This window comes from Poecilia mexicana, unplaced genomic scaffold (assembly GCF_051168715.1).
Source record: "Poecilia mexicana isolate PSO_F unplaced genomic scaffold, ASM5116871v1 scaffold_2, whole genome shotgun sequence".
Classification (NCBI taxonomy): Eukaryota; Metazoa; Chordata; class Actinopteri; order Cyprinodontiformes; family Poeciliidae; genus Poecilia; species Poecilia mexicana.
The window spans coordinates 21163575-21186398 of record NW_028263371.1 but is presented as its reverse complement, the minus strand read 5'-3'; the positions used below and the strand labels follow the sequence as shown (position 1 = coordinate 21186398).

The 22824-nt window shown below is 44.7% G+C and overlaps 5 protein-coding genes across 6 annotated transcripts; 4 read left to right on the top strand and 1 right to left on the bottom strand.

Annotated features, from left to right (window-relative positions):
• Positions 1-490: 490 nt before the first annotated feature.
• On the bottom strand, positions 491-4206 carry setdb2 (SET domain bifurcated histone lysine methyltransferase 2). 2 transcript variants are annotated; one of them, XM_014971128.2, is made up of 11 exons: positions 3865-4188; positions 3406-3519; positions 3234-3335; positions 2664-2776; positions 2334-2603; positions 1904-2226; positions 1660-1829; positions 1340-1584; positions 1119-1265; positions 899-987; positions 491-822 (listed from the first exon to the last, which is right to left on the bottom strand). In XM_014971128.2, exons 1-11 carry the CDS (start codon positions 3893-3895, stop codon positions 636-638), a joined length of 1791 nt encoding a protein of 596 aa, XP_014826614.2. In that variant the 5' UTR covers positions 3896-4188; the 3' UTR covers positions 491-635. The 2 variants fall into 2 exon arrangements, with proteins under 2 accessions (XP_014826614.2, XP_087859942.1); XM_088003816.1 differs by having other exon boundaries at positions 684-822; positions 899-982; positions 3865-4206.
• Positions 4207-4404: 198 nt separating this feature from the next.
• On the top strand, positions 4405-7487 carry LOC106906051 (uncharacterized). The gene is made up of 9 exons (XM_014971135.2): positions 4405-4643; positions 4743-4943; positions 5562-5684; positions 5761-5993; positions 6062-6199; positions 6271-6458; positions 6534-6613; positions 6688-6771; positions 7143-7487. Exons 2-9 carry the CDS (start codon positions 4757-4759, stop codon positions 7286-7288), a joined length of 1179 nt encoding a protein of 392 aa, XP_014826621.2. The 5' UTR covers positions 4405-4643; positions 4743-4756; the 3' UTR covers positions 7289-7487.
• A 160-nt stretch (positions 7488-7647) lies between these two features.
• On the top strand, positions 7648-13144 carry LOC106906050 (coagulation factor VII-like). The gene is made up of 8 exons (XM_014971132.2): positions 7648-7871; positions 8813-8979; positions 9715-9739; positions 9806-9919; positions 9998-10138; positions 10259-10347; positions 12174-12294; positions 12373-13144. The coding sequence occupies exons 1-8, from the start codon at positions 7784-7786 to the stop codon at positions 12918-12920; spliced, it is 1293 nt and encodes a 430-aa protein (XP_014826618.2). The 5' UTR covers positions 7648-7783; the 3' UTR covers positions 12921-13144.
• Positions 13145-14057: 913 nt separating this feature from the next.
• Positions 14058-17992, top strand: LOC106906047 (coagulation factor VII-like). Its single transcript, XM_014971130.2, has 8 exons — positions 14058-14213; positions 14964-15127; positions 15218-15242; positions 15517-15630; positions 15731-15877; positions 16237-16346; positions 16505-16625; positions 16711-17992. The coding sequence occupies exons 1-8, from the start codon at positions 14141-14143 to the stop codon at positions 17307-17309; spliced, it is 1353 nt and encodes a 450-aa protein (XP_014826616.2). The 5' UTR covers positions 14058-14140; the 3' UTR covers positions 17310-17992.
• Positions 17993-18533: 541 nt separating this feature from the next.
• Positions 18534-21312, top strand: f7i (coagulation factor VIIi). The gene is made up of 8 exons (XM_014971131.2): positions 18534-18651; positions 18834-18997; positions 19086-19110; positions 19217-19330; positions 19567-19704; positions 19771-19886; positions 20029-20149; positions 20604-21312. Exons 1-8 carry the CDS (start codon positions 18591-18593, stop codon positions 21206-21208), a joined length of 1344 nt encoding a protein of 447 aa, XP_014826617.2. The 5' UTR covers positions 18534-18590; the 3' UTR covers positions 21209-21312.
• Positions 21313-22824: the final 1512 nt, after the last annotated feature.

Sequence of the window (22824 nt, the reverse complement as noted above, 5' to 3'; positions counted from 1 at the left end):
TAAAAGAAACAGCCAGGTGGAAAACTTTTTACATTATTTCATTAATGTCAGAGAAAAATAAAGGTTAGAAAGTAAAAAAAAAGAAAAAAAAAAACAATTTTCTATATAAACAGGTAATTTGAGTTTAAGTAAAAAACAAGTAAAAATAAGAAAATTGCTAGAAAAGCCTCAGAAATTTGTATGTTTGAAAAATCAAACATTGTCTGAGTTTCAAAAGTGGAAAATGTTCCACTTGAAACTCAAATTTCCAAAGTAAGTTCTAGAAAAAAAAATAGGAATCCCAAAATTTAGGGTTTTTTTGGTGGACATGTACTCCTTTTTTACATGCATAATGGCCCTGAAAAACTGCTGTAAAATTACATCCAGACTGTTAGAAGGTAAATATGTTGAAATGGCCAAAAAAAGGTGGTTTGTCACGATTTTATGATGCTCCTTTGTTTTCAGTTTCAAAATAAGAGAAGTTTTGATCAACAAAAGAATAAAATCTACAAACATTTCAAAGTACTTTATTAAAACATTTTTTTCAATTACACAACGTCATAAATAACAAATAAGCTCAAACAGATTTTAAATTCCAAAGATTTTATTACATTAACACATTTAGAATATAAACCAGAAAAAAACTGCAGCATAAATCAGTTTTCCTCCGTCTCTCCTGGACCTTCAGCTGCACAGACGTTACACAGCTTCTCCTCCAGGTGGAGCCATCCCTGGCAACCGTTGCTACGACAGAGACATGGCACTTCCTGTTCCAGATCCGAGCTGGAGGTGTGAGCGTCAGAGGAATAGTTCCAGGTGAGCTCAGTGCCGGCTTTCACCACCCTGATGGACACAAAACGCATGAAAACACACATGAGGGTAAAAAGGGGAGAGGCTTACAGTGACTCCTCCCCCTCACCTGTTGGTGAAGAAGGCGATGACGGGGAAGGCGGGGTCATGGGAGTCCGTGAAAACGTTCTGGATGAACAGGTTGGGCTGGCAGCTGTGCTGTAGGCCGAATTTAACATAAATAAATGAATGAATATATTCCATCAAATCAGTAAAATAGCAAGCCAATGGTTGCTTGACTTTCATTTTTGCTTCCACTCAACTTTCCATGAACATTCCTCCAGACTCACATTGATGAAGCGCCCGACGTTTCCCTCCTTACTGGCGTCGATGAAGCAGACTTCCTCTCTCTCTGGTCCTCGTTTGAAGCTCGTTGGGCTGCCATCATCCTGGCTGTCCATTGCCACGGCAACCCTCACCTCAGACAGGCCTCCGACCTGCAGAGCCAGAACCAGAAGACGTCATCCAGCATCAGTAACTCACCAGGAAAACCATCCTGGACGGAACAAACCTGGTCTTGGTTCTGAGTGGCACCGCTGGACTCGCCAGGTCTCTGGATCACCGGGACGTGCTGCGTGGAGGGGGCGGAGCCTGGTGGAAGGGGCGGGGCCTCCAGCAGGTCGCTGCGCGCCTCCAGGATGGGCGGGGCCAGCCACTCTGTGACGACCTCCACCTCGTCATCGGATGGCAGCTCGGCCCGGGTCAGCTTGGGAGGCAGCGGCTCCGTGGGGCTGTGGGCCCGCTGCAGAACCAGACCTGTTAACAGAACCAGACCTGTTAACAGAACCACAAGTTCATTCGTTTATATATTTATACTGGGAACCAGCCGACCTGCGTAGATGCAGACGAATGTGCCTCGGTCCAGGTCGTCACGGCAACGGACCCCCCAGCCCCGGTCCTCGGTCTCAAAGACCTGGAGGCGAACTCTGACACCTCTCTGGACCAGCCGGTTCTGGCAGCGGGCCCGGTCGCAGCCGCACCACGGACCGCACTCAAACAGGCTGGAGGAAGAGGAGGAGTAATGAGGAAGAGTTAGTGAGGAAGAAGAGGGTGAGGCGGTCCGGCCCGTTCTTACCCTGACTTGACCGGTTCCAGCAGCCGCTGGTGGCTGTAGCCCCGCCCACCGGTAGTCATGGCAACGCAAGCGCAGAGCCGTGCGTCGCTGCAGCCGTCTCTGCAGTCGCAGCAGGTGTTGAACAGCGCGGCGCCGCGGCTCAGGAAGCAGCCATGCGGCCAGCGGTCCTTCCGGTACCGGAAGCCCGCAGGTCGGGCCTGGCCCTCCCCCACCACCAGCTCCACGGGAACAGGCTCCGCCCCCCGGCTCAGGTCGGCCCGTGGCTGAGCCGGCAGAGGGGTCGGGTCCAGCTGCACCAGGTGGTTGAAGGTGAAGAAGTCCACCTGCAGAGGGGACAGAACCGGGACAGGACCGGGTCAGAGAGGGTCAGAACACGTCAGAGTGGGTCAGAGAAGATCAGAGCGGGCTCTCAGGTCCGGTTCTGGTTCACCTGCAGGACGTCGTAACTCTCCGTCGCCGACAGGAAGGACTCGACGTCCTGGAAGTTCTTGAGGCTCTGCCCACACGGCGTCTTGTAGATGACGTCCCAGTCGCCCCCGGCAACAGCTGCGTCCAGGCCATCTGTGCCGGTTCCGGTCGGGGACGGCAGCGGCATGGCGCTCAGCCTCTTGAAGCCGCATAGCAGCGGCACCTTCAGCGGGTTCTGGCCGTACAGCAGCGAGCTGGACTGGGGGGTTCTGGGTAACCCGGGCAGGCAGGCCTGGGAACACACAGAGGTCAGAGGTCATCCCGTCACCGGGCCGGTTCTACTCCTCCTTACCTTGCAGCAGGGGTGAGGATGGTACTGCAACTGGACCGGCGCCAGCGGAGGCAGCAGCTCCTCTCTGCCTGCAGGGGGCGACAGTCCATTGAAATGAGCCGGCAGCAGCCCTCCTGCAGACACAGCGGGTCAGTCAGAACCAGACCAGAACCAACACACAGCTGGACACACACATCATACTTTAATGATCCACAAAGGAAGGACGTTTGTAGCAAATAATAATAATAATAATAATAATAATAACAAAACAATAAAAACATTTAGAATAATAATAATAAAACAATAAAAACAGTAGAAAACTAGAAAATCCTGCATATATATTAATTGTGGTGTACCACAGGGATCTACACTGGGATCTCTACCTTTTTTATGTAAGTTAATGATTTTACTATGATTTAGATTAGATTCTTATTTTATATTAGAGAACTGTTACAGTCATAACACAAACCCAATATTTATAGTTAAACTTATTGAAATTGATAGAGAACAATGTTTTAAACTTTATGTAGGAGGATCATAAAGCTTAAACAATATTCAAAACAGATTTATTTGTATAGAGAAGTTAAGTACCTGAACCAATGACCACCTGGACCACGGAGGAGTCCTGGTCCGGAGGAGACCCGAGGGGAACGCAGTCCAGACACTCCAGCAGCCTCTGGGCCTGGACGTACTCTGAAACAGAGCCAGCATCACACCAGAACCACCCAGGACAGTCCGGACCCCAGCCAGAACGGACCAGCACCTTTATCTAGCGCCGTCTTCCTCTGCAGGGCCTGCTTCAAGTGGTCCAGGTACTGGAAGACCCCGGTGAAGACCCGCTCCACGTCCTTCTCCGCCCAGAAGCTTTTTGCCCTCTCTGAAGAACCGAGACCAGCAGTTAGCTGCAGAACAGACACTGTGCTCTCTGCTGCTAGCATGTGGGAAGGTGTGAATACGTTCAGAAATGAAATGTTCAGGTTTTTTGATTAAATAAATAAGACACAGAAATAGATAGAACTCTAAAATAAGGTTCAGATTGTCCTGAAGAACTGCGGCTGACTTGCCCTGACCAATATGGCGGCTACAAGCATCATTCAGACCGGAATCTGTAGTTAGAAATCAGAGTTCTGACAGACACAAAGGAATTTTTGTCCAGTTTAAACCATCTAGCTGCCCAGTGTGACCAGTTATCTCCCAGTTTCAGGGGGCTCCACAGTCTTACCCACATCCCGTGGATCCAACACGTCCCCCATGTCCACAGACAGCGAGTAGCGCTAAGCTAGCTCCAGCTGAGAACACAAAGACCGAGTTTGTGCTGGTACCGATCCACTCTGAATCAGAGCGCTAACGGCTAATTCAGAGCTAAACCTAAATCATAGCATTAACCGGAAATCAGCCCCGCAGTTACCGGAAAAACGGTTTAAACACCAGATTAGATCCAATTTAACGGCAAACCAACACAATCTGCAGAATGGTTTATGCCTGGAAGCTTCTTGGTTCAAGCGGGCCGCCGTACAAAGAGTGGTTGTATTCCCTTAGTTTTGTCTGACAGGTATAGTTTTATATTTAAAATACATTTGGCGAAATTTGCAGTAAATTTAAAAACTATCCACCACGAATATAAAATATTGATCGACTTGATAAATGCCTGTGATTTGTGAAACTATTTCAGTCAATTTCAAAATAAAAATAAATGTTCGTGCCTGCGCGGCAAAACTCGGGGCATTAATTATGTAATGACCCTCGCGGTACCCGTACTGCTACTTTGTTTATTAAATGACAACGATCATGTGTCATTTCGTTGATAATCCAATTATATATGTAGAATAAACCAGTATGTGACTGGAGGAGGTGTTGGTCCTTACTGGGAGGACCGGATGTTTACAGGCGGGTCACTTCCTGCTGAGTTTTGTAACTATTTGATAAGAACTTATATAAGTTCTGATGAGGAGGAAGAATAATCGGGAGAGGAAAGGTGAGAGCTGTGTCAGCATCAGACAGGTGAGGTTTTAAATCAGGATTAATGGAGGCTGTTCTGGTTCCGGTTCCAGTTAACATCATGGAGAACTGAAGAGTTTTCCCCACTTTTTGCTGCTGCAGGTTCAAGGCTGGAGATGTCTGCAGTGAGGCGGTCAGTGAGCGAGGCCTTCTGGGCCATGTGTGCCGCAGATTCCCTGTCCATGCCGGTCCACTGGTATTACAACATCCAGGACATCAGCAGGGACTTCGGAGGCTGGATCAGCGGGTTTAACGCTCCCGCAGACAGACACCCGTCCAGCATCCTGACCCTGTCCAACACAGGTACCAGAACCGGACCGGGTTTCAGCTTTGAAGCAAAATGGATGAATTCATCTAAACAGTGTTGAAATTGGAGCCATTCCTTGATGTCAACCTGGTTTTATCTAGTAAAAGAAATTTTATTTATTTTTTAAATGAATTTTTAATTCATCAGTTTTTTTTTAATACATTTTATTGGTTTAAAATGTTTGACTATTTTAAAATGTACATGCACGTTTATATATATATATATATATATATATATATATATATATATATATATATATATATATATATATATATAATTTATTAGTATTTATCCATTCAGTCCAAAACTAGCTAGTGATTAGTATAACTGTTGGAAAACCCCAATGAGCATGGCCTGGTGGTGGCAGCATCATGCTGTGGGGCTGGATCCCAAACCAGCCAGATAGCAACATTAATGTTCCGTGTTTCAACCAATCAAAATGCCTGAAAGGTTGTGTCATGGCAGCCATGTGTCACTGATGATGCGGTGGGTCAGTTAGAACGTTTTTAATGACATTCCTTCTGCAGAACATCAGAGTCCTGAGAACCCGGCCATGAGGAACTCCTCCCTCGTTGATGACTCGGTTCTGACACGTTTCCTTCTTCCTGTTGCAGCCGGCAGCGGTCGCACCGCCTGGTCCACCGGTGCCAAGCGAGCCGACGTCGTAGGGAGCGTCATCCTCCATAACAAGCTGGATCTGTGGCGGTCCTCCAACGGCTCGGTCCATTACCACCAAGGTACGGGCGCTCAGAACCGCAGCTGTGTCAGAACCGGTGACTCTGTCGGATCTTCATCGTCTGTCCGGTCCTGCAGGTCTCCAGGCCGGAGACAACACCCTGAACATCCTCTGCTCCCTGCGAGCAGCTCGGACCATCGTCTCCGGGCGTTTCGCCGACGTCTCCCAGCCGGAGGTTCGGGCCGCCGTTCTGTCCGACTACGTCCGGTTCCTGACCACGCCCGGCTCGCACGCCGACACCTACGCTGAGTCCTTCCACCGCTCTTTCTTCGCCGACTGGCAGGACGGCAGGCCGACGTCTCCCAGTGAGGTGAACCAGGATCTTCCCTCCAGCTCCGCTGGTCATCAGACCGGTTCTGACTCTCTGGTTCTCTTCAGGTTCTGAAGTTTGCAGAGAAACGATCCAAACAGCTGCTGAGCTCTCGGTTTCCTGACAGCCAGCTGGACGCCATCGGTTGCCTTCCCATGATCCTTCCCTTTGTGCTGTTGTCTGCTTCGGCCAATGAGGATGAAGCTGTGAGTGAACCCAACCCGTCCGTCCTCATCCGTCCCTGAAGGTCCGGTCTCATGTTGTCGTCTGTCCTCAGGTTTCAGCAGCGGTGGAGTTCGTGAAGCTCACCCATCCTCACCCCAAAGTGCCTGAATATGTGACGATCTACAGCCGGGCGCTCCACGCCGTGCTGGGCGGAGCCAGCGTCCGCCAGCAGGCCGAGTTCGCCCTGAAGAGGCTGGAGGCCTGGGACGCCTGCCAGAGCTACAGCCGCAAGGCCGCCAGGTCCGTCAGAACTGAGCCAGCAGCTCTGCTGAAGGTTTCAGACATGAAACAGCTGATTTACTTTGACTGTTCCAGGTTTCCACCATCTTCTGAGGAGAGGCTGCAGGTCCATCAGAACGCCGTGAGCCACCTGGGTCTGGCCTGCTACAACAGAGGTCAGAGCCTACAAGCTCAACTTTAGCTTTACCTTATGTGAGCCATGCTAACCTTTGACCCGTTGAACCCACAGGGGCTCTGTCCAGTTTGTTCTACCTGGCCTACGAGTTTCATGATGACCCCAAAGGAGGAATCCTGACCAACACCAACTGTGGAGGTCAGACCTCAAGACGTTGGCTGAAACAAAGCTGAAGTGGTGGCATCTCTAGCTGAACACTTATATGTGCTAATGCGCTAATCATAACCATTAGCTCCTCTAGCGCTAAAACCCTCCAACATTTAGCAGTACTTGGTGGAAGCTAATGCTAAATGCTACAGAAACAGAGTATTTAGCAGAGGCTAATGCTAAAGCGCTACACCAACATGAAGTTTAGCTGAAGCTAATGGTAAAACACAAATTTTAATTTAATAATTCCGTCCTGTATGTTGCTTTAAATAAACTTATTAGGGAAGAAAGAGAGAAAACAAAACTTGAGTAAACAGACTTCAAACTGGATCTCCTGGTGTTTAACCTGTTTTGGTCTCCAGGTGAAAACTGTAACCGCGGTTCGGCCCTCGGGGCCCTGCTGGGGGCCGGGGCCGCCCACCGCGGCGCCGCCATCCCCCAGGAGTGGAAGGACGAACTGAGAGACGCCCAGGAGTTGCTCCCCGACATCCTGAAGGAGATGCTGTAACCGTGGTGACGCCCCCTGGAGGACAGGAGGACAACTGTTATCACAATGCACTGCAGCTTTCTGATTCCAGCGTTTTCTGTTTACAGTCACGATAAATTTGTTTTTAACTGGTTTTTTTATTTAATAATCTGAATGCTGATGTAAACACCATGTTAACTTTTAAAAGGGAGCTTCATTAAATCATGAGTTATATTTATTATTTCTGTCTCAGTGTGCTGAAAAACAAACATGTCGTGGAAATGATCCTGATGGATTTATTCATGAAATAAAGTCAGAATCTTTGATTAAAACCATCATATTTAGAGTTTAGTGCCTATTTAAATGGTTCAAACCTGATAAACCAGAGTAGATTTCATTCTTTCAGTTTATCTGCTTTGAAATAAATTGTAGCCATTTTGTCCTGACAGCAGACGGGGGCTGAGCTTTAATCTGACGTGTTTTTCTGTCGGGGTTTTTGTTTGCTTCTCTGTGAACTTTGATCAGTTTAAAAACAGCATGGCGTCCATCAGCAGACAAATGAAGAGCGTCTTCTTCTTCCTCCTCATAACCGCCGCTCTCCCAGCATGCACTGGGACCCCAGGAGGTCAGTCCTGCTCTTTCTTCCTCCTTCTGCTCCTCTTCATCTTATTGTTGCTCTGGTAGCATCTGTCAGGATCCAACGGCTCGGTTCTGATGAACTGGACCTCCGTTCTGCTCCAGACTGCAAAACGCAGAGAAAATACTACACAGTTTTATCATAAATTTAACTATTTTGACCAAAAGAGCTTTATTTATAATCTAATGAAATATTCTGTCAGATTTTTCTGCTGTAAACAAGTTAAATCAATAAAAATGAGTTTTAAATAAATATTATTTTACTCCAAGTACATTGAAATACCTAGATTATAATAAAAATCAATTAAGCAACAGAAAATATTACTTTTTGTGTTAGTATTTAAATTTTCCTACTTGTGGTTTATGAATCTTGTTTTTGTATTTATGGCTGGTTATGAAAATATTTTCTGTCAGAAATTTCAAGAAATTTGTGGAAAATATTTTGAGTATCCAAAAAACATACACAAGTAAGAGTAGCTCAAGTAAAAGTAAAAAAGTATTTGGTAAAAGTCTACTCAAATTTAAATAATTTCATATTTAAAAAAATAGATTATCAGATGGACAAAAATGTAAATTAAGTGGAAATGTTGGTATTTTAAGAACAAAAATGACAATAATTCATATAAGTATCAAAAAATAACAAAATCAGGCAAAATAAAATGTTTCCAGATCTGTTTCTTTCAATAAAAAAAAAAACTTATGAAACTTTAACAAAAACTGCAGGTGTGGGTCTGTTTCTGGTGAATTTAGTTTGTTTTTCAATCTGTGTGTAGAAAATCCAAAGATTTTACCCCAGTAAGAGTGGAAATACTTCATAATATAAATAAAAGTAAACTTTCTCAAAAAAGTTACTCCAGTAAATGTAACTGGTTACTGCCCGTCACATGGTTCCAGTTTGGGTCCAGCAGCCGTTTGGTTGTTTTCCTGCAGGACGAATGTTTGTGTCCCGACATGAAGCCACTGGCTTCCTGCAGCGAACTCGAAGGGCCAACACTTTCCTGGAGGAGCTGAGAAACGGAAACATGGAGCGTGAATGTTACGAGGAGAAATGTTCCTACGAGGAGGCCAGAGAGATCATCCCGCACCCGCAGCAGCTGGTGAGTCTCACCTCCGTCTGAGATTTAAGTAAAGAAGTAAACTTACTTAGATACTGTTTTTCAGAATATCTACTTCACCCGAGTAACATTTTTTTTGGGAAAACTTAAAACTTTCACTCTGCTACATTTCTCTAAAGTCTTTTGTTACATCAGGTGTGCTCAATGTGCGGTTCGGGGGCCATTTGTGGCCCTTGACTTGATCCCAGATCAGAAAAAGGCGAATTTGCTGCTTCAGGCCGTTTAATGTTGGTGAAATTTTCACTGATCAAAGTTCTGTGCAAAATAAAACAGACAGTTAAAATCTGAAAATGTAAAATGTAATGTGCAACATGAAGTATTAATACAGGGTTTGGCTTTTAATTTAATTTATTAGTAATAAACGTTCATTGAAGAGTGAAACATAAACTGTTCTTACTGACAAAAAAATCCAGAAAAAGATAAAACATTTGGATATAATTTGCTGATTTTATTAAACAGTCAAACCTGCAAGAACTACAGAAATCCGACAGCTTTGCTTATTTAGCAAGTACAAATAAATAATAAAATTGTTTGTGCAATTACAATAAAAATATTTGTAAAATGTTTGTCCCCCTGATTTATAATCTGGCCAAAATTAGCAGAAAATTTCCACAAATATTCTTGGCTAAACTCAAAAATATTCAAAGTACTTTAACTTAACTTTAGCCGAGTTCCTGGTCCATCTCTGGTTTCACTGCCTGGTTTTCTCTTGTGCAGGAAAACTTCTGGAGGACCTACACAGGTACTGACCCGAACATTTCCCGCCTGCTGTGAGAACCGGGCCTCATGGATGTGTTTTGGTTTCCAGCGCCGAACCTCTGCCTGTCGTCTCCCTGTAAGAACGGGGCGACCTGCACCCGCCACCTCGCCTCCTACGCCTGTAAATGTGCCCCCGGTTTCCACGGGTCCAAATGTGACAAAGGTAGGAACCTGCTGAAAACTGGCTGCTGACGGGCCGGGTCCAGGATGTGGCTGATGTTCCGTTTCTGCCCGTTTGCAGTCCGATCGACCTCAACCAGGTGTCGCTATAGAAACGGCGGATGCGAGCATTTCTGCAGAGAGAATCCGGATGGCTCGCGGTTCTGCTTCTGCGCTCCGGGATACGGACTGGACCAGGACAACAGCACCTGCCTGCCCAAAGGTCAGAGCGGAGCGTCTTCTTCCCGTGGGTTCTGTCCGCTTCCCAACAGAACCGCACACTGAGACGCAACGCCTCCAGACTCAGGAAGTAAGACTGACCTCTGACCTCTCTCTGCTGCAGAGCCGGTCGTCTGTGGGAAGCCGCTGGTCAATTTTGCCCCCCGGGTTGTTAGAGGGCAGGCCTGCCCCAAAGGTCACTGTCCATGGCAGGTGAGTCCAACACCAGACTGGTCCAAAACATTTAATTTCAAAATTCACTAAATTAAAAAACTAGTTTACTGTGATTTCTAATTTTTTCGTTTTTTTTTTTTTTTTTTTTAAATCTATTAAAACACTGCTCACAATCCTTCACCGATCCTGCCAACAACGCCAGATTCTGTGGCACCCGAGTGGTGTACCAATAAATTACTTCAGGAATTGTGAACAGTTTCTAAACAAACCCGTAAAGTTACAATAATTTTATTTAAAAGACAATAATCCAAGAGAAGGAGGTGCAGGCAGTCCTTGTCAACCAGTCAATAAGAAAGTCTATAATTGTCCTTAGCTGGGCAAAGAAGGAAGGGCGCGGTCCTCCACCACGTTCAGCCCCCTCTTGGCTCGACCCGGCCAATTCTCCGATTCCTGGCGGACCTCGTCTAGGATCCGGCCGCCCGCTCCTCAACGGCGACCAGTCTCTCCGTGTAGTCCGCCGATTTGCAGATACTGTCCTCCAGCTCCAACAAAAAAACGCGCTCACCCAAAATCCGTCCACTCCTTTTCTAGCCGCGTCTTGTCTCCTTCCCAATCTCCATGCTAGTTAAGCAGATGCATAGCACCTGCGCCGGTGCAGTGGGCCTCTCTGGGTATCCGGGCACGTGACCTCAAAAATAACCAATCAGAAAAACATGCAAAACAGTAACTCAAAAGTTTAACTCAACTAAACCTAAGAAAATACATAACTTCAAAATATAAGCAATCAAAACAATATAAAGGAAAACATAGATAGAACTCCAAAAAAGGAAAACAGAGGTCACATTACCACATTACCTCCTCAACAAAAAACAAATTTGAATAAAATCTGTAAATAATTAAAGATCCAAACCATAAAACAAGTTTTAAATTGTTGCCTTATTAAACGAAAACTATTTTAAAATTTATTAAATAAAAAAGTGCAAAATTGTTTGTGATATTTTTTGTTTCACCTGCTCAATAACATTTTTTATGAATATTATTAAAGATTCATAACATAAATGAGCTTTGATTTGTTGCCTAATTAAAATAAAAACAATTTGTAAATTTATTAGATAAAAAAAGGCAAACATTTGTTAGGTAATTTTTGTTTAACTTCATTAAAAACTAACAAAATTTTAATGAAATCTGTTCATCATTAATGATCCTAAAATAGGCTTTGGACATTTACCTTATTTAAAGAAAACAATGTCAAAATTCAATCAACTAAAAATGCAACAAATTGTTTTAGTTTTTTTTAAATTACCTGCACAATGACACATACATTTTTTATAAAGTCTGAATATCATTAAACATTCAAAACATAAAACAAGTTTTGATTTGTTTCCTTATTTAAAAAAAACTATTTCAAAATTCACTAAATTAAAAATTCACCAAAATGGTTTGTGATGTTTTTAAAACAAATCTCACCTGCTCAACAATAAATCAAAATTACATGAAATTGTATATCAGTAAACAAACAAAGGCTTCAGACTCACTAAATAAAAAAAAATTATTTTTTTGTTTTTAAAATGAAATCTGAGTGTCAATAAAGATCCTAAACATAAAAGGGTTCAAGTCACCTGAGTGAAGTTGGTCTTTCTTCAAATCTAACAAATAAAACATTTGTGCTGCCGTCATTTTAAAGATTTTAAAATGACAGCAGCACAAAAAACATTTCCAGAGGTCATCAGAGGTCATCGTTAATATCTTCAAAATAAAGCAGCACAAACAAAAGTTTTTGCCGCCCAAACGTTTGACACCAACCTGGGGGTCAACTTCACTCAGGTCTTCAGAGGTCGGGTCAAGGTCGTTCACGTTTGTTCCAGGTTGCGCTGTACGAAAACGACCGGTTCAGCTGCGGCGCCATCATCCTGTCAGACGTGTGGATTCTCACCGCAGCGCACTGCGTCTGGAGCAAACCTTCAGCCATCTTCCACATCTACGTAGGTGAGGTCACTCTTCAAGGTCAAACTCATAGCCTGGCGTCTCCTGACGATGTTTAACCTGAATGCTGGTCGCTGCCAGGCAAACATGACCTAGCGACAGAGGAGAAGACGCAGCAGCAGCGGCGTGTGCTGAACATCACCATCCACCCGGACTACGACCCCCGGACCACCGACAGCGACCTGGCCCTGCTGAAGCTGCACCGCCCGGTGAAGCTGGGCCTCCACGTCATCCCCATCTGCCTCCCGGCTCGGAACAGCACCTCAGCCTGGACGCTGTACAACGTCCGCCAGGCCACCGTGTCCGGGTGGGGCCGCCTGGTGGAGGCCGGCCCCATCGCCCGCTACCTGCAGTGGCTGGTGCTGCCCAGGGTGCCGCTGCAGGAGTGCCGCCTCCACACCCAGCTCAACATCACCAAGAACATGTTCTGCGTGGGGCACAAACGGGGCGGGCAGGACGCCTGCGAAGGCGACAGCGGCGGCCCGCTGGTGGTGAAGTACAAGAAGACGTGGTTCCTGACGGGCGTGGTGAGCTGGGGGAAGGGCTGCGCCAAGGAGAACATGTACGGCGTCTACGCCAAAGTCACCAACTTCCTGGAGTGGATCGAAACTGTGATGGCTACCGGCTGAAACGGCGCAGGTCAACGCAGCGCCGAGTAAACTGTGTTAGCAAAGTAGAAATGTCTGTAGAAATGTAGTTACATTAACCCAGCGACAAGCTCAAAGTTTAGATTTAATGTCTGAAATTACTTCTGTGGGTTTACATCTGGACAGGGGGAAGGGAATCTGTATTAATGTTCCAGAGAGTCATAATTCTGTCATTTATATGTAATAAACATACATAATCAGGCAAATCTGTGTTTTTCTTTCTACATGATTTCAACATTTAATCCTCAGTCATTAATGAACGAGTTTTCATCCAGGTGGGACAGAGGCTAAGCAAACTGTTGGGTGGAGATGTCCACCACCACAAGTCCTGGAAACTTCGTTTGTAACAGAAGGAAGTTAGCCTGTTAGCATCGTTAGCTTGTTGACAAACTTTAGCAGGAAAAAACTGGTGTTAGCTTTAAGCTAATGGGTTTCTTGTTGATCAGTTTTTTTTCTCAAAATCTTAAAGTTTGACTTTAGTGTAACATTTACAACAGATTATGTGTCAGACTTTGACTAATCCAAACTACCACTTCACCAGTTTGTACCCAAGGATTTCCAGAACATTAGCAGCTCGTCCCTTCCTACTTCACTTTCCCACCTGCTAACAAACCGCTCATTTATTTGTGAGGTATTGTTAGGAATCAAGGAGACATTTTGTTTTCAAAAAAAGTTAGAATCACATATTTAATGTGTTTTAATCAGTATTTCTTCTGTTATTTAATCTTTTCACAACTCTGCTCGACTTGTGGATGGTTTATGATTAGTACCACTAGAGAGAGCTCCAGTGCTCCTGTTAAGAACCTCAGGTCCAACCGAACCAAAGGTAGACTGTTACATAAATATTTGTTTTGAGGGGAGGAAAGAGTAACTTATAGTGTTTTTATGGCTTTCATGCATCTTATTTCCATTTTTCATTCAGTGTTTTGGTTTCTTCTGCCAGCAGGTTAAAGTTTGAGTTTGATTTCACTCTCACAGCTTTCTGTCTTATTAAATAAATGTTTTGATGTTTATATCAGGACCTGATGAGGTTTGAGAAGGAAATGTTTTCTGAATTTGGTCAGCAGAAGTTGCTGAACCTGAGGGCATTGATCAGCCAGTGTTTCGTCACCAGGGGCATCTCCATGTGACAAACTACATGCTAGTGGTGAGAGGGGGAGTTCAAGACTTTGTACCTTTAGAAGAGCGATGGTAGCGTTCTGATGAAATCAACCATGTTGCTGAGGGTCTTCGTCATCTTCGTCTTCATCCTCCAGGACTCCCAGCCGGCTTCAGGTGAGGAAGATCCAGACTGAACCTGTAAGTTGTTCATTGTTTAGCAGAAGGAGTTGAAGCTGAGGTAAATCCTTAATAGTTTGTGTTGAGTTAACAACAAGCTAGCCGGCTGCAAAGCTAATATCTACTGGTGTCACATTCTGATTGCCTCACCCAACAACCCACTGGTGACAAACACCCTTAAAAGGTTCAGTTCAGCAAATGACCGAAACCTTCTGGGTCTCCTAGCAATAGCAAAACAAGCTACCAAAGCATCAATGAACCTTTGGATCTTAAATCTTCCTCCTCAAGTCTTGTTTCTGGACAGAAGACAGTATAAAGTGACCAGATTTATCAAAGGACAATTAGACAAGCTTCATCTTCTAAGAGCAGCGGTGGTGGAGGCTGGAGTGTCATGCAGTGTATCACGAGATTATTTCCAGTAATCAAACTCAGGAAACTGTATGGCAAAGAAAGAGAGTCTACAGAGAGTCTGCTATCTACACATCAGCGCTGAAATGCAGCAACATGGTTTCCCCTGGTTATGTTTAGTGTTCATCACTTTCCAGGAACGGCTGCTACCTGTAAACAACAGCAGCTAGTAGAGCCTTATGAGGGTCTCCAAATTAAACTAACAGAGGAAATTACAAGATGTGTTTTTGTTCCAAAGTAAAAATCGTATCAGCTGCACCTTGACTTATATCTACCTCAACAGGTAAACTGATGTTTTCCAGTGAAGGCATGTGATTTATGCTCCTTTGTGTTCCACAGTCTTTCTGGAGCGACATGAAGCCAACGGCGTCCTGATCCGGACTCGCCGGTTCAACTCCGGCTGGTTTGAGGAGCTGAAGATGGGAAACCTGGAGAGGGAGTGTTTGGAGGAGAAATGTAGCTTCGAGGAGGCCAGAGAGGTGTTTGAGCACGACGAGGTGACGGTGCGTTACGTCGCAGACACTATGAGGGTCGACGATTCTAACTCATCGAGCAAGAAACTAAAATCCTGTTGGTTTTTGTCTTTTCTTCAGAACGAGTTCTGGAAACGGTACTCCAGTAAGTAATCATTGTCAACATAAACCGAAAAACATCTGACCTTCTGGTAACGGAGTCAGGGAGGAGAACAGTACATCCACTAGAGATGCCTGTATGTTTGGAGGGTTTTACGAAAAGTTTCACATTTCTACGACAACTGCCGACCGTTTATAAGCTGCTGAATATTTCTGAACACTTGGGGTTGGATTAAAATAGGTTCATAACCGTCAACAGTTATCAGCTGTAATGTTGGGGGACATTTCTGTTAAATAATAACGGTGTGTTTCTGCCCCAGTCCCTGACAGATGTACCTCGGCTCCCTGTCAGAACGGAGGGACCTGCATCAATAACGAAGAGTCCTACACCTGCTTATGTCTTCCTCAGTTCATGGGACTCAACTGTGAGTTCGGTGAGCAAGAAAAGACATTTTATCATGGGTTAACAACCAGTATTTTAATTTCCTGTCTTTTTCAAATAACTTCAGTTCCTGTTATTATTTCTGTCTCCAGAGCAGCAGACGGAGTCTGACAGTTGTCTGCTGGAGAACGGAGGCTGTGATCATTTCTGCGATGAAGACGCTTTTGGACGAAGGCTAGCATGTTCATGTGCTGATGGTTATGAACTGGACGCAGATGGACGGAGCTGCATCACTAAAGGTTTACTGCAACTTTAGGTCATTTACAAACTTTCCTTCTGACTGAATATTTTAGTAACACAATAATCATCTACATAAGAGTTTTGTATTTCAATAAATACAAAACTGGATCGTAAGCTACCTACACCGACTTTCAGTTACAAACCAGAAAAAGTTATTTTCAGGTTTCACAGACAATTTAAAAAGCTTATTTTGGCATCCTCCAAATAGATCAATTTGTCATCAGCTTAATAGAGAACTTTAAAAACATCAATTTTGTTATCAAATCAACACTCAAGACGTTTAAATTTAGTTGCTGAGGAGTTATTTTGTCCTATATCAGCCCTGGTAATCAACTGTCCAATCAAATGGTTGTTTCAGCACCAATAGCATGCGGCACGGTCCCCGTCCTACAGAAAGTAACTAAAGACATGCATCTGCTGAGGATTGTGGGGGGAAGCGAATGTCCAAAAGGTGAATGCCCCTGGCAGGTAGGTGGAAGATAAAGAGTCTGATTTACTGTCAGCAAACAGACTTTAGAGCTACAGTGAGAGTTGAAGCCAAACATGTTCAACCTGCTAAGACTGAAGAGGAGGCCGATGTTTTCATGGAATGAAAACTGAAATCTGTGTTTAATCCATCCTTGAAGGTTTTGCTGACACATAAAGGCAAAGGCTTCTGTGGAGGAGTGATTTATAAACCGACATGGATCCTCACAGCATCTCACTGCCTGGAGAACACCAACCCGCAGTTCCTGAAAGTGGTTGCAGGTATGAATCAAACCTTTCAACAGCAAAAAAAAACAATTTAAACCAGTAGAGACCAGTTCAAACTGGTTCCTGCTCTGTCTTCCAGGTGAACACGACATCTTGGTCAACGAGTCCACTGAACAGGTCATCCAAGTAGTAGAGATCATCATGCATGAGAATTATGTGAGCAGTACCGTGGACAACGACATCGGCCTCCTACGCCTAGCGTCCCCCATAGTTTACTCGCCGTACGCGGTTCCGATCTGCCTGCCGACTCGGCCGCTGGCTGAACGGGACCTCTGGGCGGTGGACCTGCACACAGTGAGCGGCTGGGGCAGGCGGGGCGAGAATGGGCCCACCTCCGCCCTCCTCCGGCGTACCAAGGTGCCGCGCATCCGGAAGCAGACCTGCAAAGAGCAGAGCGGCGTGCTGCTCACCGAGAACATGTTCTGTGCCGGGTACTTGGACGGTCGGACGGACTCGTGTAAAGGCGACAGCGGCGGCCCGCTAGTGACGAAGTTCAAGAAGACGCACTTCCTGCTAGGCATCGTCAGCTGGGGGAAGGGCTGCGCCCGACCAGGCAACTACGGCATCTACACCCGAGTGTCCAACTACCTGGAGTGGATCCAGAACCGAACAGCGACATCGGTTACAGGAAACACCACAGAAACCGTCCCTAGCTCTGCGACTGTAACTGTACAGTAATCTGAATCATTTATCCAAACTGAAAAAGTGACTTACTTTCTACAGGTGCCATATGCAAACTTAAATTAACAGCAATAATAAAATGGAGGTTGAAATATAAGGAAGCAAAATATTTAGCTCCCAGGTAACCATTTAGTTAGCAAGCCACATTTAAAATATTTATTTTGTAAACTAAATGTTTGCATTCAGTTCTACAGTTAGCTTGCTAACTATTTAACTATCAAAATATTTAGGTTGTATCAAAATATTTCGTTTGGTAATTGAATATTTAGCTTGGTAAGAGAAGTATTTAGCTGACTATTTAATTAGCAAGCTACATATTTAGCTTGATAACTAAGTATTTAATGTGCCAACTAAATATTTAGCTTGCTAATTGAATATTTAGCTTAAAAATATTTAGCTCACTAATTAGCAAGCTGAATGATTAGTTTGCTAACTAAATATATTGATTGCTAAATGATTATTTGGGTTGCTAATTTAAAATTTACCATTTGAAACTGACATTTATACATGTCTTGGTCCAAAATACCGTTTATTTTAGGGTTTGTTGTGTAGAAGGTTAAAGGTTTAGGTCATTCATTTGTTTAAATGAGTTAATAAAGAAAATATGATATGTTTTGTGGTTTTATTGTTAATTTCTTCACAACTGGAAGAAGGAAAATAAAATATTTAGAATGTCCAAATGTCTCTCACTAAATCTATTTCAAATAATCTCCTAGATGAGAAATTCACACCAAATGTTTAAATCAATACAAATAATACACAGACGCAAAGAGATAACTATTTCATAAACTAAGCCCTGCATCCTGTGTCCAGGTAAATCTGAGTCCATCTGAGTTCAGCAACATTTACTGACACCTAGTGGACAATTCGAGTCATAGCAATAAAATGAAGTCCACTCACTACTCAATAAAAATATATTGAGTGGATTTTTAACAGTAAATAAGAAATATGTTGCATATTTACTGTAATCTATGTAGAAAACCTGTAACATCTGTTCATTTTATCCAAATACAGTTAAAGATTTGATTATGATTTTCTTACGATGAAAGCTTTAGTTACAAACAGTTCAACTTTAAGTTTTTATTTTCTAGCTAATCCATCTTCAGTGGTCGTACTTCTGCAGTAACTGTGAAGTACTTTTCCACACTGCTTGTGTACAGCGAGTGAAAAGCGTCCAAAGTACCAGAGATCTTTGTTTGCAGAGCAGGTTGAGGCTCCAGAGCTGAACCGCCTCTGATCTAAGTCCTGATTTTCTCTGCGACGTTCAACACTGCAGACATGCTGCTGAGGAGCTTCTGCCTGGTTTCTGCTCTGCTGTGGGCCGTCCACGCTGCTGAAGGTCAGATTACTGCTTTTAGAGACACACACCTGAATGGTTTGTTTTAAGATTTAATCCCAGAAGTTGATTAGATAAACAGCAGAATCTACCAGGTATCTTTAGAAGCTTCTGCTGTGTTCACACATTAATTAAAGAAAACGCCGTGAAGGTGAGTAACAGACGAATGGATGCACCGTCTGCAGTGTTTGTAGAGAAACATGAAGCCGCCTCGGTGCTGCGCAGATGGAGGAGAGCGAACAGCGGCTTCCTGGAGGAGCTGAAGCAGGGGAACCTGCAGAGGGAATGCATCGAGGAGATCTGCGACTACGAGGAGGCGCGGGAAGTCTTCGAGGACGACGAGCAGACGGTGAGCAGCTCGCTCCTCTGGATCTCTGCTGCACCCGCTGGTGTCTGGAGAATAAAAACACTGACAAACTCTTTCTGTTCGGTTTCAGAGGGAATTCTGGACAACTTATGATAGTAAGTGTCTTACAGCGCTCACCCTGACTGATCCAACAAATCTGCTGAAACTGAAGTCAACCTTCATTATTTTGGACCCTACAATGATTCCAATCTGTTCCGTCAGAAAAGGACCCCTGCCTGGTGAACCCGTGCCAAAACAACGGGACGTGTATCTACATGGGAACCAGCTATGAATGCCAGTGTCCGGAGGGATATGAGGGACGGTACTGTCAGACAGGTACTGCTTTTACTTTAATATTTGTAGATGTTTCTGGTGTTTTTTCTATTCATGTTAAATTACAGTTGTAAACATCATCCAGCTGACCTTCAGTGATTGATGGGTAGAGTAGCCATCTAACTCAGGTACAATGTATTTTTACTGAAACAAAAGTGAGTAAATTTAAGTAACTGGTTATTTTAGATGTCTAAATGTGGAGAAAACAGCTGCTCTGCTGCATAAGATTTTCTTTTCAGTGTTTGAAGACTCGCTGGGTTGCCTGTACCAGAATGGACACTGTGAGCATTTCTGCGACGGTTCTGGAGGGAGACGTAAATGTTTCTGCGCTGACGGCTACCAGCTGGGAGACGATGGAAAAAAATGCGTCCCTAAAGGTGAAGGAAAGGTCACAACACCCTCTAGTTTACATGGACGTTTGCTGATGATGTGATTGTGTTCAGTGGCGTTCCCCTGCGGACGGGTGGCCTCCTCAGACACCGGACTCAACCAGACCATGCAGGATCAGGTCAGGCTGGTGGGAGCTAACCACTGTAACGATGGAGAATGCCCCTGGCAGGTAAACACTGCTGCACCCCACAGTGGCGCCCCCTGCAGGCTGCCGCTGTGTTCAGGTCCTTCTTAAACCAATCGGACGCCGGTTGGTTTAAAATCCAATCAACCAGATTATTAAATAAATAACTCTTAATGTTCTTCATCAGGTTCTGATTAAGCTGAATGGAAGCAGCCATTGCGGTGGAGTTCTGGTCCGACCGGACTGGGTCATCACCGCGGCCCACTGCGTTCATGGCCAGAGCCTCCAGCAGCTCACTGTGGTGGCAGGTACAGCTAAAATCTGACCTCTAATCACCTTTAAATATCGGCAAACTATTTAGGGAACTAAATGGTTATCATATTTACTAAATGTTTTATAAAAAAAAAAAATCTAAACTGGATGAAGTCATTTTGTACAAAAGTGTTTAAATGCCAGAGCTTGGAAATAAATACAGGAACATTTACCTCGTTATAACACAAGAAAGTTCCTTCTTAAAATGAAAAAACCTGAATTTGGTGAGAATGTTTCTCGTTTTAACAACATTTAAAAAGACATAAAGGGGTGCTATATTTTGGTTTTAATAAACAGGAAAGTTTTCCCATTTGAATACTGCTCTTGAATTTATTTCCAAGCTTTAGCAGGTGAACACTTGTGTAATTTTCAGACGTTTCACTGATTCAAAACTTGATGCATTTTCCAGCTCAGTTGCTATTTAGAACGAAATCTGTCTTTGTTGACCAGGTGAAAACAATCTGGATCTGAAAGGTGACACAGAGCAAACATTCGACGCTAACATGGCGATTCCCCATGACAACTACAACCCGGCAACAGGCGACAGCGACATCGCCCTGGTCCGGATGAACGCATCTGTCGTTCTGAACAGGTACACCGTCCCCGTCTGCCTTCCCACCAAAGACTTTGCTGAACGGGAGCTGCTGCCGGTCCGATACCACACTGTGTCCGGCTGGGGCAAGAGGACCACCGGGGGGAACGCCTTCACCTCCTCGGGCCGCCCGGTCCCACCCACCCTCCGTAAGATGAGCGTCCCCATCGTCCAGAACTCCCAGTGCTCCCAGAAAGCCAAATTCAACTTCACCGACAACATGCTGTGCGCCGGGTACCTGGACGGAAACCAGGAGAGTTGCCGTGGCGACGACGGCAGTCCTCTGGTCACCGAATACCGCTCCACCAGCTTCCTGACGGGCGTGGTGGCCTGGGGGCGGGGCTGTTCTCACCCGGGGTACTACGGAGTCTACACCAAGGTGGCCATGTTTGTCGACTGGGCGGAGGAAACCATGAAGAAGACACCGATTCTGGATGTCCTGCAGGAGCAAACAAGGGTTTAAACTCAGAAAAGATTCAAAATGTTAGTCCATGTTGTAGAACAGACAAAGTTATTCCATCTGTTCTCAGGAGGCAACATAAACAAATAAAGCCTGGAATAAAAACATCTCTGACTTCTGAAATTCTTATGATTTAAAAATATTTTATTACATATTTGTTGAAACTGTCACTATGTCTTAACAGATAAACTGAAAAAATCAAGCTCCTCTGCCTTCTTCTCCCAGTGTTACCTAGGGACAACCAATCAGAGCCAGGAGGCGGGTCTTAGCGCTGTCAATCATGTCTATGTGTGCACTTGAAATCTACTAAATCTACTAAATTACTAAGTTTTAAAATTTATTTTAGATGCTACATTCTCAATGTTATCAGAACTGAATAGGTTTTTAAATTCAAGTTGTTCACACAAACCATACATCATCACACATCAGTCCTCCCGACGGAGATCCACGACTGCTTGGAGAGTCAGGGGCATAGCATAGGACCTGTACCGACCTGGACTGGAAGGCCGCTCACAAAGGAAGAAACCATTACTAACTCTAACGGTTAGTAATGGAAATACTCTAAAACAGTGTCCCAAACTTTTTCTTCTGCGCCCCCCCCCCCCCCCAGTGGTTTCCAAACATTTTCTGCGCCCCCCCCCCATGGATTACAAATGGCTGTCTGGTTGAAACACGTGTGTGAGGGGGGGAGTGGTGTCGACTTTTTTGGGGGGGCAAAATGAATGTACGTAGCTGAAAATAGACACCAACATCGGTAGCCTACAAGGTACTTGTTAAGCTTAAGGTTCTGTATTGATATTAGCTAGTCATCTTTTAGCTAACATTACCTGCATCCAGCAGCTTTACTCAACTCAGTCGGTTAGTTTGGAGGGAAAAACTGTGAAAAGTTCTTTGCGTTTTGCTGGTTTGCTGCCGTGATTCTAACACAAACCTACGTAGCTCCGCACAGCAGCAGCAGGTCTCCTTCACAGGTGGAAACCCAGCGCGAGCGTCGTAGCGCTCATGTTGCGTTTAAAGGCGGCTAGGAAAAACAGGTTACAACATGTTAACAACGGATTAAACGGTTTTAACTGCTGATAAAAGTGACAGAGGACACAAATATGGGAAGTGTGGAAGCCTCTACTGTATCAAATTGACATAGGAATAACAGAGAGTTGGCCATGCTAAGGTAAAAACCCAGCGCATACAGTGTTCATGTTTTGTTTTGTTTTTTTCATCCATGCAATGACACGGCGCCCCCTCCCCCCTAGGGGGCGCGCCCCACAGTTTGGGAACCTCTGCTCTAAAGGACCAAGACCTCAACTTCTGGTTAGATGAGACTAAGACTGAGGTGTTTGGATATAATGACCATTGTTACATTGGAGAAGTTTGCAAGCCTGAGAAGGCTTAAGACTTTCTGGCTGAAGGACAGTAAAATCCTGATGTCGGGCAGTTACTCCATCTCCTTCAGGAGGAACAGGAGTTGACTGAGTTCCTGCAGTAACTCTAACAGAAACGGTTCAGCATCGTTCAGCTCTGCTGGGTAAACAGCTCCCAGGCTGGACTCTGGTCCTCCAGCCCTCAGGAGCTTCCAGCTGATTGGCCGGTTCACCAAGTCGAGATGGTGAAGTTTATGATGA